This window comes from Musca vetustissima, unplaced genomic scaffold (assembly GCF_032173495.1).
Source record: "Musca vetustissima isolate MV318-11 ecotype Yass unplaced genomic scaffold, APGP_CSIRO_Mvet_v1 utg24678, whole genome shotgun sequence".
Classification (NCBI taxonomy): domain Eukaryota; kingdom Metazoa; phylum Arthropoda; class Insecta; order Diptera; family Muscidae; genus Musca; species Musca vetustissima.
Window position 1 is genome coordinate 14,606 of NW_026872899.1, and position 22,108 is coordinate 36,713.

The 22,108-nt window shown below is 37.0% G+C and overlaps 5 protein-coding genes across 5 annotated transcripts; 2 read left to right on the plus strand and 3 right to left on the minus strand.

The window, feature by feature from the left end:
* Positions 1-831: 831 nt before the first annotated feature.
* Positions 832-6,969, minus strand: LOC133321271 (retinoid-inducible serine carboxypeptidase-like). Its single transcript, XM_061530371.1, has 5 exons — positions 6,906-6,969; positions 1,736-2,319; positions 1,450-1,669; positions 1,203-1,388; positions 832-1,136 (listed from the first exon to the last, which is right to left on the minus strand). The coding sequence occupies exons 1-5, from the start codon at positions 6,967-6,969 to the stop codon at positions 835-837; spliced, it is 1,356 nt and encodes a 451-aa protein (XP_061386355.1). The 3' UTR covers positions 832-834.
* Positions 6,970-8,936: 1,967 nt separating this feature from the next.
* LOC133321294 (retinoid-inducible serine carboxypeptidase-like) lies at positions 8,937-12,263 on the minus strand. The gene is made up of 4 exons (XM_061530390.1): positions 12,227-12,263; positions 11,479-12,083; positions 9,303-9,636; positions 8,937-9,232 (listed from the first exon to the last, which is right to left on the minus strand). The coding sequence occupies exons 1-4, from the start codon at positions 12,261-12,263 to the stop codon at positions 8,937-8,939; spliced, it is 1,272 nt and encodes a 423-aa protein (XP_061386374.1).
* Positions 12,264-14,580: 2,317 nt separating this feature from the next.
* On the minus strand, positions 14,581-17,596 carry LOC133321305 (retinoid-inducible serine carboxypeptidase-like). The gene is made up of 4 exons (XM_061530401.1): positions 17,533-17,596; positions 16,897-17,468; positions 14,946-15,303; positions 14,581-14,876 (listed from the first exon to the last, which is right to left on the minus strand). The coding sequence occupies exons 1-4, from the start codon at positions 17,594-17,596 to the stop codon at positions 14,581-14,583; spliced, it is 1,290 nt and encodes a 429-aa protein (XP_061386385.1).
* A 1,128-nt stretch (positions 17,597-18,724) lies between these two features.
* Positions 18,725-20,453, plus strand: LOC133321316 (retinoid-inducible serine carboxypeptidase-like). The gene is made up of 5 exons (XM_061530413.1): positions 18,725-18,809; positions 18,872-19,443; positions 19,705-19,780; positions 19,948-20,091; positions 20,158-20,453. The coding sequence occupies exons 1-5, from the start codon at positions 18,725-18,727 to the stop codon at positions 20,451-20,453; spliced, it is 1,173 nt and encodes a 390-aa protein (XP_061386397.1).
* Positions 20,454-21,347: 894 nt separating this feature from the next.
* Positions 21,348-22,108, plus strand: LOC133321283 (ras-related protein Rab-14). Its single transcript, XM_061530380.1, has 2 exons — positions 21,348-21,537; positions 21,607-22,108. Exons 1-2 carry the CDS (start codon positions 21,358-21,360, stop codon positions 22,081-22,083), a joined length of 657 nt encoding a protein of 218 aa, XP_061386364.1. The 5' UTR covers positions 21,348-21,357; the 3' UTR covers positions 22,084-22,108.

Here is a 22,108-nt window from a genome sequence, read left to right on the forward strand (position 1 = left end):
AGGCGTGGATTTTTTAAAGAAAAATTATTTTTTCAAGGCCTATAGGAGGCGTGGATTTTTTAAAGAAAAATTATTTTTTCAAGGCCTATAGGAGGCGTGGATTTTTAAAGATTAAATTTTTAAGGCCTATAGGAGGAGTGGATTTTTAAAGATTAATTTTTCAAGGCCTAATAGAGGCGTGGATTTTTAAAGATTAAGTTTTTAAGGCCTAGTAGAGGCGTGGATTTTTTAAAGATTAATTTTTCAAGGCCTAGAAGAGGCGTGGATTTTTTAAAGATTAATTTTTCAAGGCCTAGTAGAGGCGTGGGTTTTTAAAGATTAATTTTGTAAGGCCTAGTAGAGGCGTGGATTTTTAAACATTATTTTTTTAAGGCCTAGTAGAGGCGTGGATTTTAAAAGATTAATTTTTCAAGGCCTATAGGAGGCGTGGATTTTTAAAGATTAAGTTTTTAAGGCCTATAGGAGGCGTGGCTTTTTAAATATTAAGTTTTTAAGGCCTATAGGAGGCGTGGCTTTTTAAAGATTAATTTTTCAAGGCCTATAGGAGGCGTGCCTTTTTAAAGATTAAGTTTTTAATGCCTATAAGAGGCGTGGCTTTTTAAAGATTAATTTTTAAGGCCTAGTAGAGGCGAGGATTTTTAAAGATTTATTTTTCAAGGCCTAGTAGAGCGTGGATTTTTAAAGATTTATTTTTCAAGGCCTAGTAGAGCGTGGATTTTTAAAGATTAATTTTTCAAGGCCTAGTAGAGGCGTGGATTTTTTAAAGATTATTTTTTATAATTATCGTATTTTATTTTATTTCGTTACATACAAAAACTATTTCACAAAATTAATTTAATTTTGATCGTATTTGGTAATCTTCTTCAAAATATAGCTCATGCCAGCTGGATTGTCGGCTGGTACCATGTGACCGGCACGATTGATCCAGAACATACTGAAATTGCCGGTGGTCTTTTCATAACCTTCCAAAATGCGATCAACACTGATGCCAATACGGGGTGTCTTCAAATACTGATCACGATAGCTCCAGCGCAACTTCTCAATCCAATTGACGGTACCGGGTGTGGCGCAAATCAAATCCAATTGACCGGAGAACACAGAGACACGCAAGGGGGTGTGGTCTAAGAGTTCGTTGACTAGAAAATATAGGAGGGAGAGGTTAGTATTTGAATCCAATTTCCAACATTTCAAAAATTACTCACCAATATGAATAACTGGTTTCATGAAATCGCCCATTTGACGGGTGAAAGTGCTGCCACTCTGAGAGCCCCATTTGACATTTGAGGGGATGCCCAAAGCTTCGCTGACTGGACCACGCATCAAATCTTCCAACATTTTGTCACGATTTTCATCAATGTCGAATTTGACCAAAGTGCGGTACATTTGTTCTAAAAAGAGAGGAGAGAATAATTTGAAATACTCTCATGAGAAAAGAGGGAAATGACCTACCTTTGTAGTTATTGGTCTTCAGCAGCATACGTGTGTAGGCATCACCACGGGTTGGCTTCTCAATATTATAGAAATCAACACCCTTGGATTCTCTCAAGAGAACACCTTGGGTATTACTCCATTGCATGGTGGCTTGGGTCCATTTCTCCCTTTCCACAAGATCCAATGTCTTGTTGGCAGCCACCATGATGTTCTCATAGCCATCTTGATCGACAATACCCTGGTAAAGAACAACACAATTTTAGTTGGATTCCCCAGATTCGAAAATCTCAATTTTCCTCCTTACCATATTCAACAGTAGTGGAGCCCAGGCCAACACGGAATCAATTGGCGAGGTCCATGGATCACCCAAATTAACCGATTGCAAGTTACTCTTCAATTCTCCCCTCTGGATGGCATAGTACAATTCCAAGGCGAATTCAGGAGCCATCTTACCACCATAACTTTCACAGAAAATATGCAGGGGAACATCTTCGAATTCGGGATGCAATTGATAGAAACCCTTCATGAACGAGACCAAATCCTTGGCAATTTCATTATTGGTTGAAGTCAAGGCCAAAATGTTATCGGCATAAGAGAAACCCGAACCGACAGGATTATCAATGAACAAAACATTCATATCCTTAACCCAGGTCCAGTTACGATATTCGCCATACAAATCCAATGGGCCCAATTCTTCAAAATTACCATAACCGGTGGAGGAAGCACCAGGGCCACCTTGCAACCAAATGGCCAAGGGACGTTGGGTGTACTGGGTGACATTGGCGGTGGTGTAGTACAGCCAGTAGAACATATGGGCATTCTTGCGGACATCTACGAAGCCCCAATCCTGTTCACCGGGACCATAGCCTTGTTTAGCTGAAATAAAAAAAAGCAATTAGAAAATGTATTCAAGGTCTAGGAAGCGAGGCCTAGCTGAGGCGTGGATTTTTTATAGATTCATTTTTCAAGACCTAACAAAGGCGTGGATTTTTTAGAGATTCATTTTTCAAGGCCTAGCAGAGGCGTGGATTTGTTAAAGATTCATTTTTCAAGGCCTAGCAGAGGCGTGGATTTTTTAAAGATTCATTTTTCAAGGCCTAGCAGAGGCGTGGATTTTTTAAAGATTCATTTTTCAAGGCCTAGCAGAGGCGTGGATTTTTTAAAGATTCATTTTTCAAGGCCTAGCAGAGGCGTGGACTTTTTAAAGATTCATTTTTCAAGGCCTAGCAGAGGCGTGGATTTTTTAAAGCGTGGATTTTTAAAGACCATTTAGGCCTAGCAGAGGCGTGGATTTTTTAAAGATTCATTTTTCAAGGCCTTGACTACCATAGGCGTGGATTTTTTCAAGGCCTTGTAATGGCGTGGATTTTTTCAAGGCCTTGTAAAGGCGTGGATTTTTTCAAGGCCTTGTAAAGGCGTGGATTTTTAACCACCAAGGACTACCATAGGCGTGGATATTTTCAAGGCCTTGTAAAGGCGTGGATTTTTAACCACCAAGGACTACCAAGGCCTTCAAGGCCTTCCATAGGCGTGGATTTTTAACCAATATTTTTTCAAGGCCTTTTAATAGGCGTGGATTTTAACCAATATTTATTCAAGGCCTAAAGGCAATATTTTTTCAAGGAGAGGCGTGGATTTTTTAAAGATTCATTTTTTTTTCATTTTTCAAGGCCGTGGATTTTTTAAAGATTCATTTTTCAAGGCCTTACCCAGGCGTGGATTTTTTAAAGATTCATTTTTCAAGGCCTTACCCAAGCGTGGATTTTTTAAAGATTTTTTTTCAAGGCCTACCACAGGCGTGATTTTTTTTCAATACCTACCATAGGCGTGGATATTTTAAGGCCTTGTAGAGGCTTGGATTTTTTAAAGAATGTTTTTTAAAGCCCTAGTAGAAGCGGCGATTTCCAGAAATAAAATTTTTCAATTACCCACAATAGCCTTAAATTCAAAAAATATAATTTTTCAAGGTCCCACTATAGGCTTGAACTCAAAAAATATCCCAGACGTTGGCCAACATTAGGTCACATACTTTAATCCGTCTTCATAAAAACATATCATAGATCTCTTCGGCTTAACTTATCTCGAAATAAAATGTTCTACAAGATTTGCGGAGCGGCAGATGATTCAATTACAAATTGTTCAAATTCCATTTCAAATGTAAACTTTCCATGTTCCGCATACGTAACAATGGTAATGGATATGGCCAATGGGTGACTTATCAATTATTGCCGTACTTTTTAAGATTTTAATCTAATCGCGGTGGCTCTTGTCGACACAATCCACTACTGTAGAAACTTTTTATCGATGTTAGAAAATATCTTTGAATTGGTAAACAAACAAATACCCAACTTCGTTTAATCTAAATTGACGATTGGCTGTGACGATTTTATTGAGGAGCCAATAAATTAAATTGATTGCGGTAATGATTTACTGCACTCGGGGCTACTAGACGCGAACTTGCGATATACCGGTATTTTGACAGGTTTACATTCTCTGTATAAATTTTAGTGCATTGCAGTATTTTTTGAAACAGTGTTAGGTGGAAATTTCCTAATTCCGATTGTAAAATATTGTAGGGGAAAATCTTAGACATTGATACTTTATTTTGCAAAATTATAAAAAAATGCACCTGATAAATTATTTGAATTATAAAAATAATTATTTGAAACAAAAAACATTTTAATAAAATTATTTAAGAAGGGGCATAAGGAGGGTGGCAGTAATACAATAGATATTTATTGCTTATCCACCTAAACTTATTTTAATATGCTTCAAAATACTAAAAATTTCAGGTCAAATTTAGACCCTGTATAAAGAAAGATAGATATATACGAATTCCATTCTTTAGCACATATTCATGTTCGTCCTTGAAGATATATTGCTTTGAAATCCACGCCTTGGACAATCCTTAATAAAATATTCCTCGAAACATTATTTTCAAAATTTCCAAGGTTACTGTAACATATGATGGATTTCAAAATGTCCTGGCCTAAAATTGTTCTTAAATTTGTATACCACCCAGTATCAGATGGACATTTAAAATACATGTAATCGCTCCAGACCTTCATAAAGGCTATGGTTTGATAAATTTTTGGTATGAAGATATGATACCCAATGAGAACCAAACTATAGCCAACATTCTTGCCCATAGCCCCCAAAATACCGAATATTTGAGGGTGCCGTTATATGGGGGTTACCAAAACGTACTGACAATGTCCATAAAATTCCAGAGATCTGAAATGATTTCAACAGACGGACCTGTCTAAATCGACATAGAATGTTATTCAGATCAACAATTTACTTTATGAGTTCTCCGGAGAATATTTCGAGGTGTTGCAAGGCCTTGAAAATGTTCTGCAAAAAATCCATGCCTAATTCTAGGCCTTAAAAACTATTCTCCAAAAAAATTCATGCCTAATTCTAGGCCTTGAAAACTATTCTGCAAAAAATCCATGCCTAATTCTAGGCCTTGAAAACTATTCTTAAAGAAATTCACGCCTAATTCTAGGCCTTGAAAACTATTCTTAAAGAAATCCACGCCTAATTCTAGGCCTTAAAAACTATTCTTAAAGAAATCCACGCCTAATTCTAGGCCTTGAAAACTATTCTTAAAGAAATCCACGCCTAATTCTGGGCCTTAAAAACTATTCTTAAAGAAATCCTAATTCTAGGCCTTGAAAACTATTCTTAAAGAAATCCACGCCTAATTCTAGGCCTTGAAAACTATTCTTAAAGAAATCCACGCCTAATTCTAGGCCTTGAAAACTATTCTTAAAGAAATCCACGCCTAATTCTAGGCCTTGAAAAAAAGAAATCCACGCCTAATTCTGGGCCTTGAAAACTATTCTTAAAGAAATCCACGCCTAATTCTGGGCCTTGAAAACTATTCTGCAAAAAATCCACGCCTAATTCTAGGCCTTGAAAACTATTCCTTAAAAAATCTACGCCTAATTCTAGGCCTTGAAAACTATTCTTAAAGAAATCCACGCCTAATTCTAGGCCTTGAAAACTATTGCTTAAAAAATCTACGCTTAATTCTAGGTTTTGAAAACTATTCTTTAAAAAATCTACGCCTAATTCTAGGCCTTGAAAACTATTTTTTAAAAAATCTACGCCTAATTCTAGGCCTTGAAAACTATGTGAGTATAGCTATCGTAAGAACTAGGATAAATCCAATCGGTCAAGATCTTCCTTATTTTTTTAACTTGGTTTGTGGTTCAAAGGTCCGCTATTTTGTTGATTTTTGAGCGAAGTCAATAATCCTCGTTGATACGAGAGCCAGGCATGTACGCTTTCTAACACCGTTGGAATTTTCGGATTCCGATGTTCCCGTGAGGAGTAATCACGCGCGCCATCGAAAATAAGGACTTTCCTTTAATCCCACAAGACAACAACAAAACAATAACAAAAAAAGTTTGTAAATTATTTTTCTTTACCTTTAAATCTTCAAAAATATATCTGCAAAGTTACAAATCTTAACAAGCTTTGGTATAGATCTACCAGCCCATTGAAAATCTTGAAAATTTAAAATCGTGAATGGGAGGTGGTTCCCTTAAGGGTGTATACACTTTGAGGAGGTGCAAAATATATAAAGGAACTATATTTTAATCTAAACCGGGAACTATATCGTAAAATGAACCGCTTATGATTAACATTTTAGATCCATTTCGGTACGATGTGCAAAATTTTCAATCCGACAAACTTTGATTGTTAAAAGCACCATTTACAAGATATCTGAAGAAACAATTTCGTATCAATCCGAAAAAACTCTGGAAGTGTGGTGTATCATTTAAAGGAAATCCGACAAAACTATATATGGGAACCAATATCACTATTTTCAATAGGATTCAATCAATCAACTTTCTATAGTCCTATTTATTGAATTCTGAAAATCCACATACTTTTATTTTATTTAGTTTCAATTGCTATGATATTGGGTTATTACTAAAACTCTAACAAATTTTCCAACACTTCATAAAAACGTTACGACCTTGCCCCATAGGAAAATGTCACACAACCAAATTGATAAGTGTTTTAAGGCGCGCGCACAAGGGCCCTCATTTGCATTTACATTAACGAACTAATTGCCAACATTATTTTATAAACAAATAACTACGTAGATATTATAACATTTAATAAAATTTAATTATGTTTGTTTTGGTTTCCATATTTCCCGCATAAAGTTTCAAAATTTATCACACCATTTTGTTAAGCGCCACTTTTTTGTTTGGTATGTATGTACTTAGAATTTCTAATAAAGGAAAATGGGTCAAACCCAGTTTAATTATCTCTCACTCAATCACCCAATTTTTATTTACTTCTATTTTCAAATTACAATTCAATTTTTGTTTCTTGACTAATTAAAAATTCACTTCACTTCTTTTGATTTTTGTTTATTTTTTATTTATTCTCACATTTGTGTGCTATATATTTATATTTTTCTTTTCACTTTCGTTTTCTGTTTCAAAACTTACCACTCACGGTGGTAATGGCACCCAGAGCCACTACGGCAGCCAAACACATCAAAACGATCTTCATGTTTGATTGGTCACGTCTTTGATCGTTAACGCTAAGATACACACGACAAAAATGGTAACGAAAGCACCGATGGTTGGTAGCCTTCTGCAGAGGGCTATGTGCGAATGCCTAACTTTTATTTTCTAATCTAGCTAGCAATCAGTCAATGTTCGAAAAAAATGAAATACAATGGCCTATTTGTGCTGAATTTGTCGCTAATCTTCGTTCCACTCAGGTGGGTAAATAAAAACCTGCGATCCACAAACACACGCACCCACAACATAAGAGAAAGAGTTCTTTGAGTGTTTCAGCTAGAGAGAACTGTCGTAAATAAAAGGGAAGAGAATTCCAAGGAGTGGATTTTTTAAAGAATATTTTTTCAAAGACCTGTGATCTCTATACAGACCAATTGGTATCTATAAAGACCTATGGTCTCTCTACAGACGAATTGGTCTTTATAAAGACCTATGGTCTCTCTACAGACGAATTGGTCTTTATAAAGACCTGTGGTCTCTTTACAGACCAATTGGTCTTTATAAAGACCTGTGGTCTCTATACAGACCAATTGGTCTTTATAAAGACCTGTGGTCTCTATACAGACCAATTGGTCTTTATAAAGACCTGTGGTCTCTATACAGACCAATTGGTCTTTATAAAGACCTGTGGTCTCTATACAGACCAATTGGTCTTTATAAAGACCTGTGGTCTCTATACAGACCAATTGGTCTTTATAAAGACCTGTGGCCTCTATACAGACCAATTGGTCTTTATAAAGACCTGTGGTCTCTATACAGACCAATTGGTCTTTATAAAGACCTGTGGTCTCTACAGACCAATTGGTCTTTATAAAGACCTGTGGTCTCTATACAGACCAATTGGTCTTTATAAAGACCTGTGGTCTCTATACAGACCAATTGGTCTTTATAAAGACCTGTGGTCTCTATACAGACCAATTGGTCTTTATAAAGACCTGTGGTCTCTATACAGACCAATTGGTCTTTATAAAGACCTGTGGTCTCTATACAGACCAATTGGTCTTTATAAAGACCTGTGGACTCTATACAGACCAATTGGTCTTTATAAAGACCTGTGGTCTCTATACAGACCAATTGGTCTTTATAAAGACCTGTGGTCTCTATACAGACCAATTGGTCTTTATAAAGACCTGTGGTCTCTATACAGACCAATTGGTCTTTATAAAGACCTGTGGTCTCTATACAGACCAATTGGTCTTTATAAAGACCTGTGGTCTCTATACAGACCAATTGGTCTTTATAAAGACCTGTTGGTCTGTATATAGACCTGTGGTCTGCATAAAGACCTGTGGTATGCATAAAGGCCTGCGGTCTCTATACAGACCAATTGGTCTTAATAGAGACTACAGTTCTTTATAAAGACCAATTGGTCTATATAGAGACCACAGGCCTTTATGCATACCACAGGTCTTTATGCAGACCACAAGTCTTTATGCAGACCAATTGGTCTTTATGAAGGCCTGTGGTCTCTATACAGACCAATTGTTTTGCATAAAGATCACAGCTCGTCTATGAAAGACTCCCTTCAGCTCGTCTATGAAAGACTACCTTCAGCTCGTCTATGAAAGACTCCATTCAGCTCGTCTATGAAAGACTCCTTTCAGCTCGTCTATGAAAGACTCCCTTCAGCTCATCTATAAGGACTCGCTTCAGCTCGTCTATGAAAGACTCCCTTCAGCTCATATATAAGGACTCGCTTCAGCTCGTCTATAAAGACTCGCTTCAGCACGTCTATAAATACTCTCTTCAGCTCGTTTATAAAGACTCCCTTCAGCACATCTATAAAGACTCCTTTCAGAGCTCGTCTATAAAGTCTCCCTTCAGCTCGTCTATAAAGATCTATCCTGAAATCCACTCTTCTCTTTTAAAAATCCAAATTAGCTTGAAGTTTTCTCAGAATAATATTTTGAATTTTTCGTCAAATTACATTTGCAAATTTTTCCATTCAATTTATTATCCATAATTAGTTATTTGTTTAACAATATAACTCATAGCGATGGGATTATCGGCGGGTATCATGTGACCGGCACGATTTACCAAATACATGGTAAAATTACCACCACTTTTCTCATAACCTTCGATATTTTTGTCAATGTGAATGTAATTACGCGGTGCATTAACGTATTCCTCACGATAATTCCATTCCAATTTCTCGATCCAATTCACAGTTCCGACAGTGGGGCAAGTCAAATCCAGTTGCCCGGAAATAACCGACACCTTCACATCAGTATTACTAAGAAGTTCACTAACTGAAAAAAGTGGTTACAAAATGATTGATTATTTTTGAATTCTGAAAATGTTTTTGTGTTGTGGTCTTACCAATATCTATAACGGGCTTCAGAAAATCGCTTGCAAGTTTAAGGAAAATATCGAATCCCTGTGATCCCCATTTAATGTGTTCTTCTATGCCAAGCGCTTTCTTAACTGGTCCATTCATTAGAGTATGCAAGGTTAGATTTTTTAAATATATATCATCCTCTTGTCGATATTTCAACACATTATAGAAATCTATATTATCACTAGCATTTATCGCTATGTGATATGTCTTCCACCATTGCAAAAAGGCCAATTTCCATCTATTATTTTCGATATATTTTGAAATTTTCTCAACTGCTTCCATTATTCTGTTATAGCCATCTTTGTCAATAATGGCCTAGTGGGAAGAAGAAAGTGTAATTTATTGATTATTTCAGTATTAGTTCTGTATTTGGTATACCAATTTTTCAAATCTACTGATTTTTTAAAATTTGTATCTATGAATTGGAATGTAAACAAGGATTAGGAAGGATTAGTCCTATCAAAGGCGCCTCTTAGGGGGGCGATATCCACTGAAATCTATTAACGAAAACGGGTTCTGTCGATCAATCTTATCATAATATAATGTTCTACGAGGTAAAACAAAAGATCCATTGGACATTAAGATCTTCATTCAACTTTTAATTATAAATCTCTATGACCATTAAAGCCTTCATGCCTTCAGCTTTTCTTTAAAGCCCACCTAATTCAGTTCGTCGATAGTTTCCCTTCAGCTCGTCTATAAAGACTCCCTTCAGATCGCCTACAAAGACTCCCTTCAGATCGTCTATAAAGACTCTCTTCATCTCGTCTATAAAGACACCCTTCAGCTCGTCTATTAAGACTCCCTTCAGATCGCCTATAAAGACTCCCTTCAGATCGTCTATGAAGACTCCCTTCAGATCGTCCATAAAGACTACCTTCAGATCGTCTATAAAGACTCCCTTCAGAGCTCGTCTATAAAGACTCCCTTCAAAGCTCGTCTATAAAGACTCCCTTCAGATCTCGTCTATAAAGACTCCCTTCAGATCTCGTCTTTAAAGACTCCCTTCAGATCTCGTCTATAAAGACTCCCTTCAGATCGTCTTTAAAGACTCTCTTCAGCTCGTCCATAAAAACTACCTTCAGCTCGTCCATAAAGACTACCTTCAGGTCGTCCTTAAAGACTACCTTCAGCTCGTCTATAAAGACTCCCTTCAGCTCGTCTATAAAGATTCCCTTCAGATCTCGTCTATAAAGATTCCCTTCAGATCTCGTCTATAAAGACTCCCTTCAGCTCGTCTATAAAGACTCCCTTCAGCTCGTCTATAAAAACTACCTTCAGCTCGTCCATAAAGACTACCTTCAGGTCGTCCTTAAAGACTCCCTTCAGCTCGTATATAAAGACTCCCTTCAGCTCGTCTACAAAGACTGCCTTCAGCTCGTCTATAAAGACTCCCTTCAGCTCGTCTATAAAGACTCCTTTTAGCATGTCTACAAGAATTACTTCAGCTCATTCACTTCATTCATAGTCTCTATCCATTACAGTCGATAATCTAATGAATTGCCCTTGAAGTAGTCCTTGGATATGTTGGAATCCTATACAAAGACACAGAAACCGTAAAGACTCGACAAAATGCATTTTGACAAAATAGTTTGTGAAAAAATATCCAGGGGGAATCAGGCATAACAGAGGCATGTTAACAATAAAAACGCAAATACGCGATAATGTGTCTATAAAATTTAAATAAAATTAGAGATCTGCATTAAAAAAATATGTTTTTATTTTATAAGCTTGCGATATAGCGTTTAAAACGTTTAATATTTGTTTGTTTGTTTGTTATGATATCGTAACAACAGAGGAAAAGCCATCTATTGGAAATTGTTTACGTATCGATTGTCCTATCTTTATACTTTTATGTCTTTGTCCTATACTGAAAAAGGGATCTGAAAATCTAATAAAGCCGTGAATACTTCTAATTCATTGGGCCATGTGATCCCCCTTCGATCTTCAATTATCAATCACAATGTTTAGTTTTTTTTTGAGATATTTTTATCCTAATGCTCGAGTTTATGAAAACATATTCCATAGTTCATCAAATACCTAACCTCAAGTTCAATTCAATTAATATTTAAAATTACTTTTTAAACAATGGCCTTTTGGAAAGGCAAAGCTGTTTCCTGGATGCTTTGAGATCCTTATTTACTGTCATAAACTTACCATATTCAACATCAGCGGCGCCCATGCATTAAACGAATCCATCGGTGATATCAATGGACTTCCCAGGGCCACAGATTTCAAATTACTTCTCAGCTCCTCACGCTGTACAGCTTCATAAAGTTGCAGAGCGAATTCCGCTGCCATTTTAGCACCATAACTTTGTGAGAAAATATGCAATGGGACATCTTCAAATTCCCGATGTCGTTCATAGAATAATTTCATAAATTCTACCAAATCTTGGGCAATTTCATAATTTGTTGATGGTAGTAATGTAATATTTTCCATATAGGAAAAACCACTACCCAATGGATTATCAATAAATAATACATTCACATATTTTACCCAGGTCCAATTACGTTCATTGCCATGCACATCTAAGGGGCCAAAAAATTCGAAATTACCACGTCCCGTGGATGAAACACCGGGACCACCTTGTAGCCACAGCGCCAAGGGACGTTCGGTATAGTTGGCAACATCTGCTGTTGTATAATACAGCCAATAGAACATATGTCCTCCTGGGAGTACATCAAGAAAACCCCAATCTTGTTCACCGGGTCCATAGCCGGGTTTAGCTAAAAAACGATTAACCTCAAATAAAAATTGGTCTTTTTTGAAAGAAAAAATATCCTCTTACCGCACACTAAGCTCCACCACAATATCCCTATTAACAACAATGAAAAAGCAGAACACTTCATATTGTTTTAGATGCGGAACAACGTTTTAAACAATCAAGGGACATAGCTTATACCGAAATTATACGAAGCCAGACCCAGCAATATTTTCATGATAAGGCAATGTTGTTTTCAATTCCTATTTTTTTAAATCAATTATATAAATGTGCATGCACATACCGACCCTTGTTCTGATAAGAGACCGGTTCAATTAATTTAAGGGGCGCAGTTTTGCAATTCAGTATAAATATCTGCTAAATGCTATTTTGTTATAAATTTCAAACATTTCAGCAGGAGGTATTTATAGACGAGCAGAAGGGGGAATTTTTGACTAGCTAAAGAGAGTATTTTATAACGAGTTGAAGAGGGTCTTTATAGACGAGCTAAAGGGAGTCTTTCATAACGAGCTGAAGGGAGTCTTTATAGACGAGGTCTGAATGGAGTCTTTATAGACGAGCTCTGAAGGAAGTCTGGATAGACGGCTGAAGTGAGTCTGGATAGACGAGCTGAAGGGAGTCTTTATATATGAGCTCTGAAGGGAGTCTCTATAGACGAGCTCTGAAGGGAGTCTTTATAGGGACTGATTGATCTAAGGGCTCACAATGAAATAATGGAACAGGCCCAGCAAGCAATGAAATATGTAAACGAAGGAAAATGGATATTAAATAACACAAGAAACCGATGAATTATATTTTACGGAAATGTACAGAATCGGATTAAGAATAAATTCTTAAAAATATTTTTAAAAATCGAAGTCTTTATTAAGGGGACCCCCCCCCCCATTCTCGGGGTCAAATTTTTTGTTGATATAATTCGAATCTACACTGATTAAAGAATGTCTCTACAAAATTTCAAGTGAAAATCTGAAGAACTCTTGAAGATATAGCCGATTTATTGTGTCAGCATCAAGTGACGTCTGAAGGGCTTCTCAAACTTTAAACGCGTTTTTCTCTAAACATTTTTTGCGAATGGCGGGCACGATAACTCAAAAACTAATAATCCAATCGGTTCCAAATATGAACTAGGATAAAGCCAATCGGTGAAGATCTTCCTTATTTTTTAACTTGGTTTTTAGTAAAAAAAATCGGCGATTTTCCAAAAATATTTTTTCAAAGGTCCACCATTTTGTTAATTTTAGGTCGAAGTCAATAATCCTAGTTCATACGAGAGCCAGGCATGTACTCTTTCTAACACCGTTGGAATTTTCGGATTCCGATGTTCCAGTGAGGAGTTATCATGCCCGCCATCAAAAATAAGGAATTTTTTTAATTACAAAAAACAACAACAAAACAATAACAAAAATTGTTTGTAAATTATTTTTCTTCTCTTTTAAATCTTCAATTATATATGTGCAAAGTTACAAACTTTAACAAGCATTGGTATTGATTTACCAGCCCATTGAATATCTTGAAAAATTAAAATCGAGAATGGGGTGTTCCCTTAAGATGAATGGATCTGTGTTTAGAGACCATAGGTCTTTATTAAGACCAATGGGTCGGTATAGAGACCACAGATCTTTATAAAGATAGAGACCACAGGTCTTTATTAAGACCAATTGGTCTGTATAGAGTCCACAGGTCTTTATAAAGACCAATTGGTCTGTATAGAGACCACACGTCTTTATAAAGACCAATTGGTCTGTATAGAGACCACAGGTCTTTATAAAGACCAATTGGTCTGTATAGAGACCACAGGTCTTTATAAAGACCAATTGGTCTGTATAGAGACCACAGGTCTTTATAAAGACCAATTGGTCTGTATAGAGACCACAGGTCTTTATAAAGACCAATTGGTCTGTATAGAGACCACAGGTCTTTATAAAGACCAATTGGTCTGTATAGAGACCACAGGTCTTTATAAAGACCAATTGGTCTGTATAGAGACCACAGGTCTTTATAAAGACCAATTGGTCTGTATAGAGACCACAGGTCTTTATAAAGACCAATTGGTCTGTATAGAGACCACAGGTCTTTATAAAGACCAATTGGTCTGTATAGAGACCACAGGTCTTTATAAAGACCAATTGGTCTGTATAGAGACCACAGGTCTTTATAAAGACCAATTGGTCTGTATAGAGACCACAGGTCTTTATAAAGACCAATTGGTCTGTATAGAGACCACAGGTCTTTATAAAGACCAATTGGTCTGTATAGAGACCACAGGTCTTTACTCCTTCCATCTCCTCTACAAATACTCCTTCAGCTCGTCTCTAAAGACTACCTTCAGATCGTCTATACAGACTGTCTTCAGCTAGTCTATAAAGACTGCCTTCAGCTCGTCTATAAAGATCTATCATAAAATCCACTCTTCTCTTTTAAACAAGACTTAACTTAGGAATTCTTTTAAAAATCCAAATTAGCTTGAAGTTTTCTCAAAATAATATTTTTAAATTTTCGCCAAATTACATTTCCAAATTTTTCCATTCGATTTATTATCCATAGTTAGTTATTTGTTTAAGAATATAACTCATGGCGTTGGGATTATCGGCGGGTATCATGTGGCCGGCACGATTTACCCAATACATGGTAAAATTTCCACCACTCTTCTCATAACCTTCAATATTGTTGTCAATGCGAATGGAATTACGCGGTGCGCTAACATATTCCTTACGATAACTCCATTGTAATTTTTCTATCCAATTCACAGCTCCGGCAGTGGCACAAATCAAATCCAGTTGCCCGGAAATAACCGATACCTTCACATCAGTATTACTAAGAAGTTCACTAACTGAAAAAAAGATTATAAAATGGTTGATTATTTTTGAATTCTGAAAAGTTGTATGTATTGTGGTCTTACCAATATCTATAACAGGCTTCAGAAAATCACTTGAAAGTTCAACGAAAATATCTGATTTCTGTGATCCCCATTTAATGTGTTCTTCTATACCAAGCGCTTTTTTAACTGGTCCATTCATTAGAGAATACAGGGTTTGATTATTTTGCTGATTATCCGTCGTTTCCTCCGAATTCACATCTTCCTCTTGTAGATATTTCAAAATATTATAGAAATTTATATTTTCACTAGCATTTAAGGCTATGTACGATGTGTTCACCCATTGCTTGTAGGCCAAATTCCATTCGTCATTTTCGATATATTCTGAAATTCTCTCAACAGCTTCCATTATTTTGTTATAGCCATCTTTGTCAATAATGCCCTGGTGAGAAGAAGAAATGTGGAATTTTTTATTATTTCGGTATTAGTACTACATTTGGTTCACCAATTTTTTTAAATCTTTAAACGGCATATACATCAGAACTTTTTACCGGGTTAACCTTCATTATGAGGATTTATTTGACATATATGCAAAGGAATTGACAAATGAAACCCACTGGGTTAACGAAATCCGGTTAAATGTAAACGCACTATTAGATTTTTTTAAACTACCATCCGTTTAATAAACTTTTTACGAATGTAAAGAATGTAAACAAGGGTTAATAAGGGTTTGTCATATTAAATATGGCTCTTAGGGGCGGATATCTACTGAAATCTATTGACAAAAACGGATTCTGCCGATTGAGATCACCATTCAAGTTTTATTAAGAAACTTTATGACCTGCCTTCAGCTTGTCTATAAAGTATCCCTTTTTCAGTTCGACGATAAAGCCTACCTTCAGCTAATCTATACAGACTGCCTTCAGGTCGCTTAAAAACCTCATTCAATTCGTCTATAAAAACTACCTTCAGCTCGTCTAGAAAGACTCCCTTCAGCTCGTCTAGAAAGACTCCCTTCAGCTCGTCTATAAAGACTCCCTTCAGCTCGTCTATAAAGACTCCCTTCAGCTCGCCTATAAAGACTCCCTTCAGCTCGTCTATAAAGACTCCCTTCAGCTCGTCTATAAAGACTCCCTTCAGCTCGTCTATAAAGACTACCTTCAGATCGTCTATAAAGACTCCCATCAGCTCGTCTATAAAGACTCCCATCAGCTCGTCTATAAAGACTCCCATCAGCTCGTCTATAAAGACTCCCATCAGCTCGTCTATAAATACTCCCTTCAGCTCGTCTATAAAGACTCCCTTCAGCTCGTCTATAAAGACTCCATTCAGCTCGTCTATAAAGACTCCCTTCAGAGCTCGTCTATAAAGACTCCCTTCAGAGCTCGTCTATAAAGACTCCCTTCAGAGCTCGTCTATAAAGACTCCCTTCAGAGCTCGTCTATAAAGACTCCCTTCAGAGCTCGTCTATAAAGACTCCCTTCAGAGCTCGTCTATAAAGGCTCGTCTATAAAGACTCCCTTCAGAGCTCGTCTTTAAAGACTCCCTTCAGAGCTCGTCTTTAAAGACTCCCTTCAGAGCTCGTCTTTAAAGACTCCCTTCAGAGCTCGTCTTTAAAGACTCCCTTCAGAGCTCGTCTATAAAGATTCCCTTCAGAGCTCGTCTATAAAGACACCTTTCAGAGCTCGTCTATAAAGACTCCCTTCAGCCCATTCACTTCTTTCATAATCTACATCCATTACAGTCTATAATCCAATGAACTGACCTTGAAATTGTCCTTGGATCTGTTGGAATCCTATACTGAAAAAGGGATCTGAAAATCGAATAAAGCCGCGAATTCTTATAATTCACTGGGCCATGTGATCCCCCTTCGATCTGCAATTATCAATCACAATGATAATGCTCAAGTTTATGAAAACCTCAAATTCAAATTAATTAAAAAATTTAAAATAACATTTCAAGCAATGAACTTTTGTAAAAGGCAAAGGAACATCCTGGCATTTTAGAGATCCCCAATTACATTCACAAAACTTACCATATTCAACATCAGGGGCGCCCACGCAAAAACCGAATCCATCGGTGATGTCCATGGACTTCCCAGGGTCACAGATTTCAAATTACTTCGTATCTCCTCACGCTGTACAGCTTCATAAAGTTCCAATGCGAATTCCGGTGCCATTTTACCACCATAACTTTGTGAGAAAATATGCAATGGAACATCTTCAAATTCTCGATGTCGTTCATAGAACAATTTCATAAATTCCAGTGAATCTTCGGCAATTTCAGAATTTTTTGATGGTAGTAATGTAATATTATCGACATAGGAAAAACCACTACCCAATGGATTATCAATAAATAAAACATTCATATCTTTTACCCAGGTCCAATTACGTTCATTGTCATGCACATCTAAGGGGCCAAATTCTTCAAAATTACCACGTCCCGTTGATGAAGCACCGGGACCACCTTGTAGCCACAGCGCCAAGGGACGTTCGGTATAGTTGGCAACATCTGCTGCTGTATAATACAGCCAATAGAACATATGTCCTCCAGGGCGTACATCGAGGAAACCCCAATCCTGTTCACCCGGTCCATAGCCGGATTTAGCTAAAAAAAACAATGAACCTTAAATAAAAAATTGTATTTTTGGAAAGAAAAAATATTCTCTTACCACACACTAAGTTCCAACACAAAACTGCTATTAACAATAAAAATAAAAATCTATAAGACTTCATATTGATTTATATGCGGAACTACGGTTTAAACAACCAAGGCACATAGCCGGAAAAAAACTAAACTGTAGTATTGCTTTCACATATTAAAATTATGCGAAGCCACCAATATTTTCATGATAAGACAATTATGTTTTCGATTTCTATTTTTTATTTAAATCAATTACATAAATATGCATGCACATACCGGCCCTTGTTCTGATAAGAGACCGGTGCAATTAATTTAAGGGGCGTAGTTTTGCAATTCTGCATAAATATTTGCCAAATGCTATTTTGTAATAAATTTCAAACATTTCAGCCGGTCCATATGGCGGTCCTCACCACCTAGTTGCATAGAGACATTTTAGAGGAGCTGCAGGAGGTATTTATAGACGAGCTGTAGGAAGTATTTTTGACTAGCTAAGGGTGTATTTATAGACGAGCTCTGAAGGGAGTCTGTATAGACGAGCTCTGAAGGGAATCTGTATAGACGAGCTCTGAAGGGAGTCTTTATAGACGAGCTCTGAAGGGAGTCTTTATAGACGAGCTCTGAAGGGAGTCTTTATAGACGAGCTCTGAAGGGAGTCTTTATAGATGAGCTCTGAAGTGAGTCTGTATAGACGATCTCTGAAGGGAGTCTGTATAGACGAGCTCTGAAGGGAGTCTGTATAGGCGAGCTCTGAAGGGAGTCTGTATAGACGAGCTGAAGGGAGTCTGTATAGACGGGCTGAAGGGAGTCTGTATAGACGAGCTGAAGGGAGTCTGTATAGACGAGCTGAAGGGAGTCTGTATAGACGAGCTGAAGGGAGTCTGTATAGACGAGCTGAAGGGGGTTTTTATAGACGAGGTGAAGGGAGTCTGTATAGACGAACTGAAGGGGGTTTTTATAGACGAGGTGAAGAAGGGCTTTTGAACGAATCTTTGTAGATGATCTTTAAAGCAAGCAAAGGGAATTATTTATTAGATATAGATTTTCAATAGTGGATGTTCAATAGTTTACGTTTTCACTGTATGTATTGTGCAGATAATTTGCGCGATCTACAACAAATCTCTTGGGAATGTTATTGATAATTGTTTTCGCCATCTGGGTAATACCAAAAAATATTAGAAATTGTATTTTAATATTTTCTTTTCAATGTCATACATATGAACATGAATTACCGAACGAACGGGATGGAAAGCAAACCGCTTCTGGAGTTATTTCTCGTATTTAGTTTATTAATAACCAAAGTGTCCGGTAAGTTATTATACATCTAAATATTTTACCACAATTTTAAATTCTTTTCACACATTTTCCAGCTAAAACTGGATTTGGACCCGGTGACCAAGATTGGGGTTATGTGGATATACGGCCGGGTGCCCACATGTTCTATTGGCTATACTATACCACAGCTGATGTTGCGAACTATACAGAACGCCCTCTTGCCATATGGTTGCAAGGTGGTCCCGGTCTTTCATCAACTGGTCTTGGTAATTTCGATCAATTAGGACCAATCGATATGCACGGCAATGAACGTAATTGGACATGGGTGAAACAAATGAATGTCCTCTTTATTGATAGTCCATTTGGTAGTGGTTTCTCTTATGTCGATAATATCACCCTACTACCCTCTACAAATAATGAAATTGCTCGGGATTTGTTGGCATTCATAAAGGTGTTCTATGAACGTCATCGGGAATTTGAAGAAGTGCCGTTGCATATATTCACACAAAGTTATGGTGGTAAAATGGCACCGGAATTCGCTTTGGAGTTATATAGGGCTATAGAACGTGGTGAAGTGAGAAGTAATTTGAAATCTGTTGCCATGGGTGGTCCATGGACCTCACCAATCGATTCCATAATGGCAAGGGCGCCACTGCTATTTCATATGGTAAGTATTGGAACCTTGATACTCATCTACAACAGGCCGTATAGGTCTTCCATAAAAATGAGACTCGAATTATCTAATAAAAGTGCAACCACATCTATAGATATTCTATAAAAAACGACGTATGGTATACATGCCAATGAGACCCGATAAGACCCGAGGCCTCAGTATAAAGGACATTTTGTTTGCAAATACCTGTAGCCTCTTTACTGGCCCATTGATCTTTATAAAGACATCTGGTCTCCATACATTTTCCTTTTTTAGGGACTGATTGATCGAAGGGCTCACAATGAAATAATGGAACAGGCCCAGCAAGCAATGAAATATGTAAACGAAGGAAAATGGTCCGAAGCCGATGATGTAGAAACGACTATTGGATATTTAATAACTCAAGAAACCGATAATCTGGATGTCTATAATATTTTAAAATATGATAATGATGATGATGGTAGGAAAAAATAAAACAAATGTAAACTCACCTAATTTCCTCTCACCCCTTTGCCACAGATCACGAAGCCATGTTGCAAGATTTTATGCGAAGACGTGTCAGTCTAGCCCTAGGCATACCACAACACATTAAATGGGGGCAACATGAAGAGGATATTTTCTATCATCTAAAGGAGGAAATTATGAAGCCAGCTGTTCATATTGGTAAGTCCCAAAAAAAAGGAGGAACATATGATAAATGATCTGCTGGCTCTTCTTCTCCCATTACAGTTAGTGAACTTCTAAATAATACCAATGTAAAAGTCAGCGTTTTTACGGGCCAATTGGATTTGATTTGTGCCACTCCCGGTACCATCAATTGGATAGAAAAATTACAATGGTCTCATCGTGAGGAATATCTGAAAGCACCACGTCTACCCATACGCATTGATGGCAGAATTGAAGGTTATGAAAAAAGTGGTGGTAATTTTACACTATTTTGGGTTAATCAAGCCGGTCATGTTGTACCGGCGGACAATCCCCGGGCCATGAATTACATTTTAAGGAAATGTACAGAATTGTATTAAGAATAAATCATATAAAATATTTAAAAATATTCGAAGTCTTTATTAAGACCAATTGGTCTGTATAAAGACCACCGGTCTTTATTAAGACCAATTGATCTGTCTGGAGACCCAACGTCCAATTGGTTTTTATAAAGACCAATTGGCGTGCATATAGACCACAGGTCTTTATAAAGACCAATTGGTCTGTATAGTGACCACAGGCCTTCATAAAGACCAATTGGTCTGTATAGAGACCACAGGTCTTTATAAAGACCAATTGGTATGTATAGAGACCACAGGTCTTTATACAGACCAATTGGTCTGTATAGAGACCACAGGTCTTTATAAAGTCCAATTGGTCTGTATAGAGACCACAGGTCTTTATAAAGTCCAATTGGTCTGTATAGAGACCACAGGTCTTTATAAAAACCAATTGGTCTGTATAGAGACCACAAGTCATTATTAAGAACAATTGGTCTGTATAGAGACCACAGGTCATTATTAAGACCAATTGGTCTGTATAGAGACCACAGGTCTTTATAAAGACCAATTGGTCTCTATATAAAAACAATTGTTCAGTAAAGACGCCGTTGGACTTGTCTTATTAAAATATTGAACCACATAAACTAAAGTAGTCTCATAATTCTTTCATTCAAGTTGCTTTAAAATAGTTCCGATCGTTCATTTCAAATTACCAACAATTTGAACAGGTCCATTTCGGAACCACAACAACAAAGCCGTCATTAAGAAAACAAAATTGCTCTACGGTTATTAATAAATAATTAAGAAAAATATAGCGTTTAGTTATTAACTAAAAGGTAACTAATTTTTGAGATTCTAAAATCTCAAAACCCAGGGGTTTCTATTACCGAAAAACAAAGCATATCGGATACCTAATAAAAAAATCTCAACGAATAAAATTCCAATGGCCAAAGTAAGGATACCAAAACAAAAGGTAATTCTATGCGGTGAATATGGTGTAGGAAAAAGTTCTTTGTTTCGGCGTTTCACCAATAATACCTTCATAACCAATACGGATCGAAAATCGACATTGGGTTTGGATCACATCGAAAAGGATTATCGGGTGGATGATAAACAAATTAAGGTATGTTACTAAGAAGGTAGAGATAATTAAGGTGTGTCAGACTGATAATTTTTCATTTCTTCCCCATAGCTCCAGTTATGGGATACCGGTGGTATGGAACGTGTGGCCTCTGTCACCTCATCGTATTATAAATTTGCCGAGGGTGCTATACTGGTCTTTGCATTAGATAATGCCGCATCCTTTCACTCCTTGTCACAGCATCTCCTCGATATTGTTACCTATGCGGAGAATGCTAAAATATTTATATGCGGAAATAAATCCGATTTAGAGGGTCGTGAACCTGAGGTGAGTGATGCCGACGTGGAGGCATTCTGTGAACAATGCCATAGTCTTATAAGTGCCACATATAAAACATCCTGTAAAACCGGTGAAGGTATTGAGGAAATGTTCCAAGATATTTCTCGAATATTGGTCGAATCGAATCGTTCGAAAATGGATCTGCAGGCCAGTATGGAACAGCACGGATTTCAAATAGTTGCCGGACAAGTGGAACTTGTCAATGCTGTTGCCGATGATGCAGATGATAGTACGAATTGTGTTTGCTAGCAAATGGCTGATTTGGAGTTTGGTT

Coding starts and splice junctions, on each gene's coding strand:
- LOC133321271 (XM_061530371.1), bottom strand. CDS start 6,969: ATGAAGATCGTTTTGATGTGTTTGGCTGCCGTAGTGGCTCTGGGTGCC. Junction 1,389..1,449: donor GAAGACCAATAACTACAAAG/GTAGGTCATTTC, acceptor CTCTCTTTTTAG/AACAAATGTACCGCACTTTG. Junction 1,137..1,202: donor GAAACCAGTTATTCATATTG/GTGAGTAATTTT, acceptor TATATTTTCTAG/TCAACGAACTCTTAGACCAC.
- LOC133321294 (XM_061530390.1), bottom strand. CDS start 12,263: ATGAAAATATTGCTGGGTCTGGCTTCGTATAATTTCG. Junction 12,084..12,226: donor TCTGGCTTCGTATAATTTCG/GTATAAGCTATG, acceptor CTTTCAAAAAAG/ACCAATTTTTATTTGAGGTT. Junction 9,233..9,302: donor GAAGCCCGTTATAGATATTG/GTAAGACCACAA, acceptor CACTTTTTTCAG/TTAGTGAACTTCTTAGTAAT.
- LOC133321305 (XM_061530401.1), bottom strand. CDS start 17,596: ATGAAGTCTTATAGATTTTTATTTTTATTGTTAATAGCAGTTTTGTGT. Junction 17,469..17,532: donor GTGTTGGAACTTAGTGTGTG/GTAAGAGAATAT, acceptor TGTTTTTTTTAG/CTAAATCCGGCTATGGACCG. Junction 14,877..14,945: donor GAAGCCTGTTATAGATATTG/GTAAGACCACAA, acceptor TCTTTTTTTCAG/TTAGTGAACTTCTTAGTAAT.
- LOC133321316 (XM_061530413.1), top strand. CDS start 18,725: ATGAATTACCGAACGAACGGGATGGAAAGCAAACCGCTTCTGGAGTTA. Junction 19,444..19,704: donor CGCCACTGCTATTTCATATG/GTAAGTATTGGA, acceptor TTCCTTTTTTAG/GGACTGATTGATCGAAGGGC. Junction 20,092..20,157: donor GAAGCCAGCTGTTCATATTG/GTAAGTCCCAAA, acceptor CTCCCATTACAG/TTAGTGAACTTCTAAATAAT.
- LOC133321283 (XM_061530380.1), top strand. CDS start 21,358: ATGGCCAAAGTAAGGATACCAAAACAAAAGGTAATTCTATGCGGTGAA. Junction 21,538..21,606: donor TGGATGATAAACAAATTAAG/GTATGTTACTAA, acceptor TCTTCCCCATAG/CTCCAGTTATGGGATACCGG.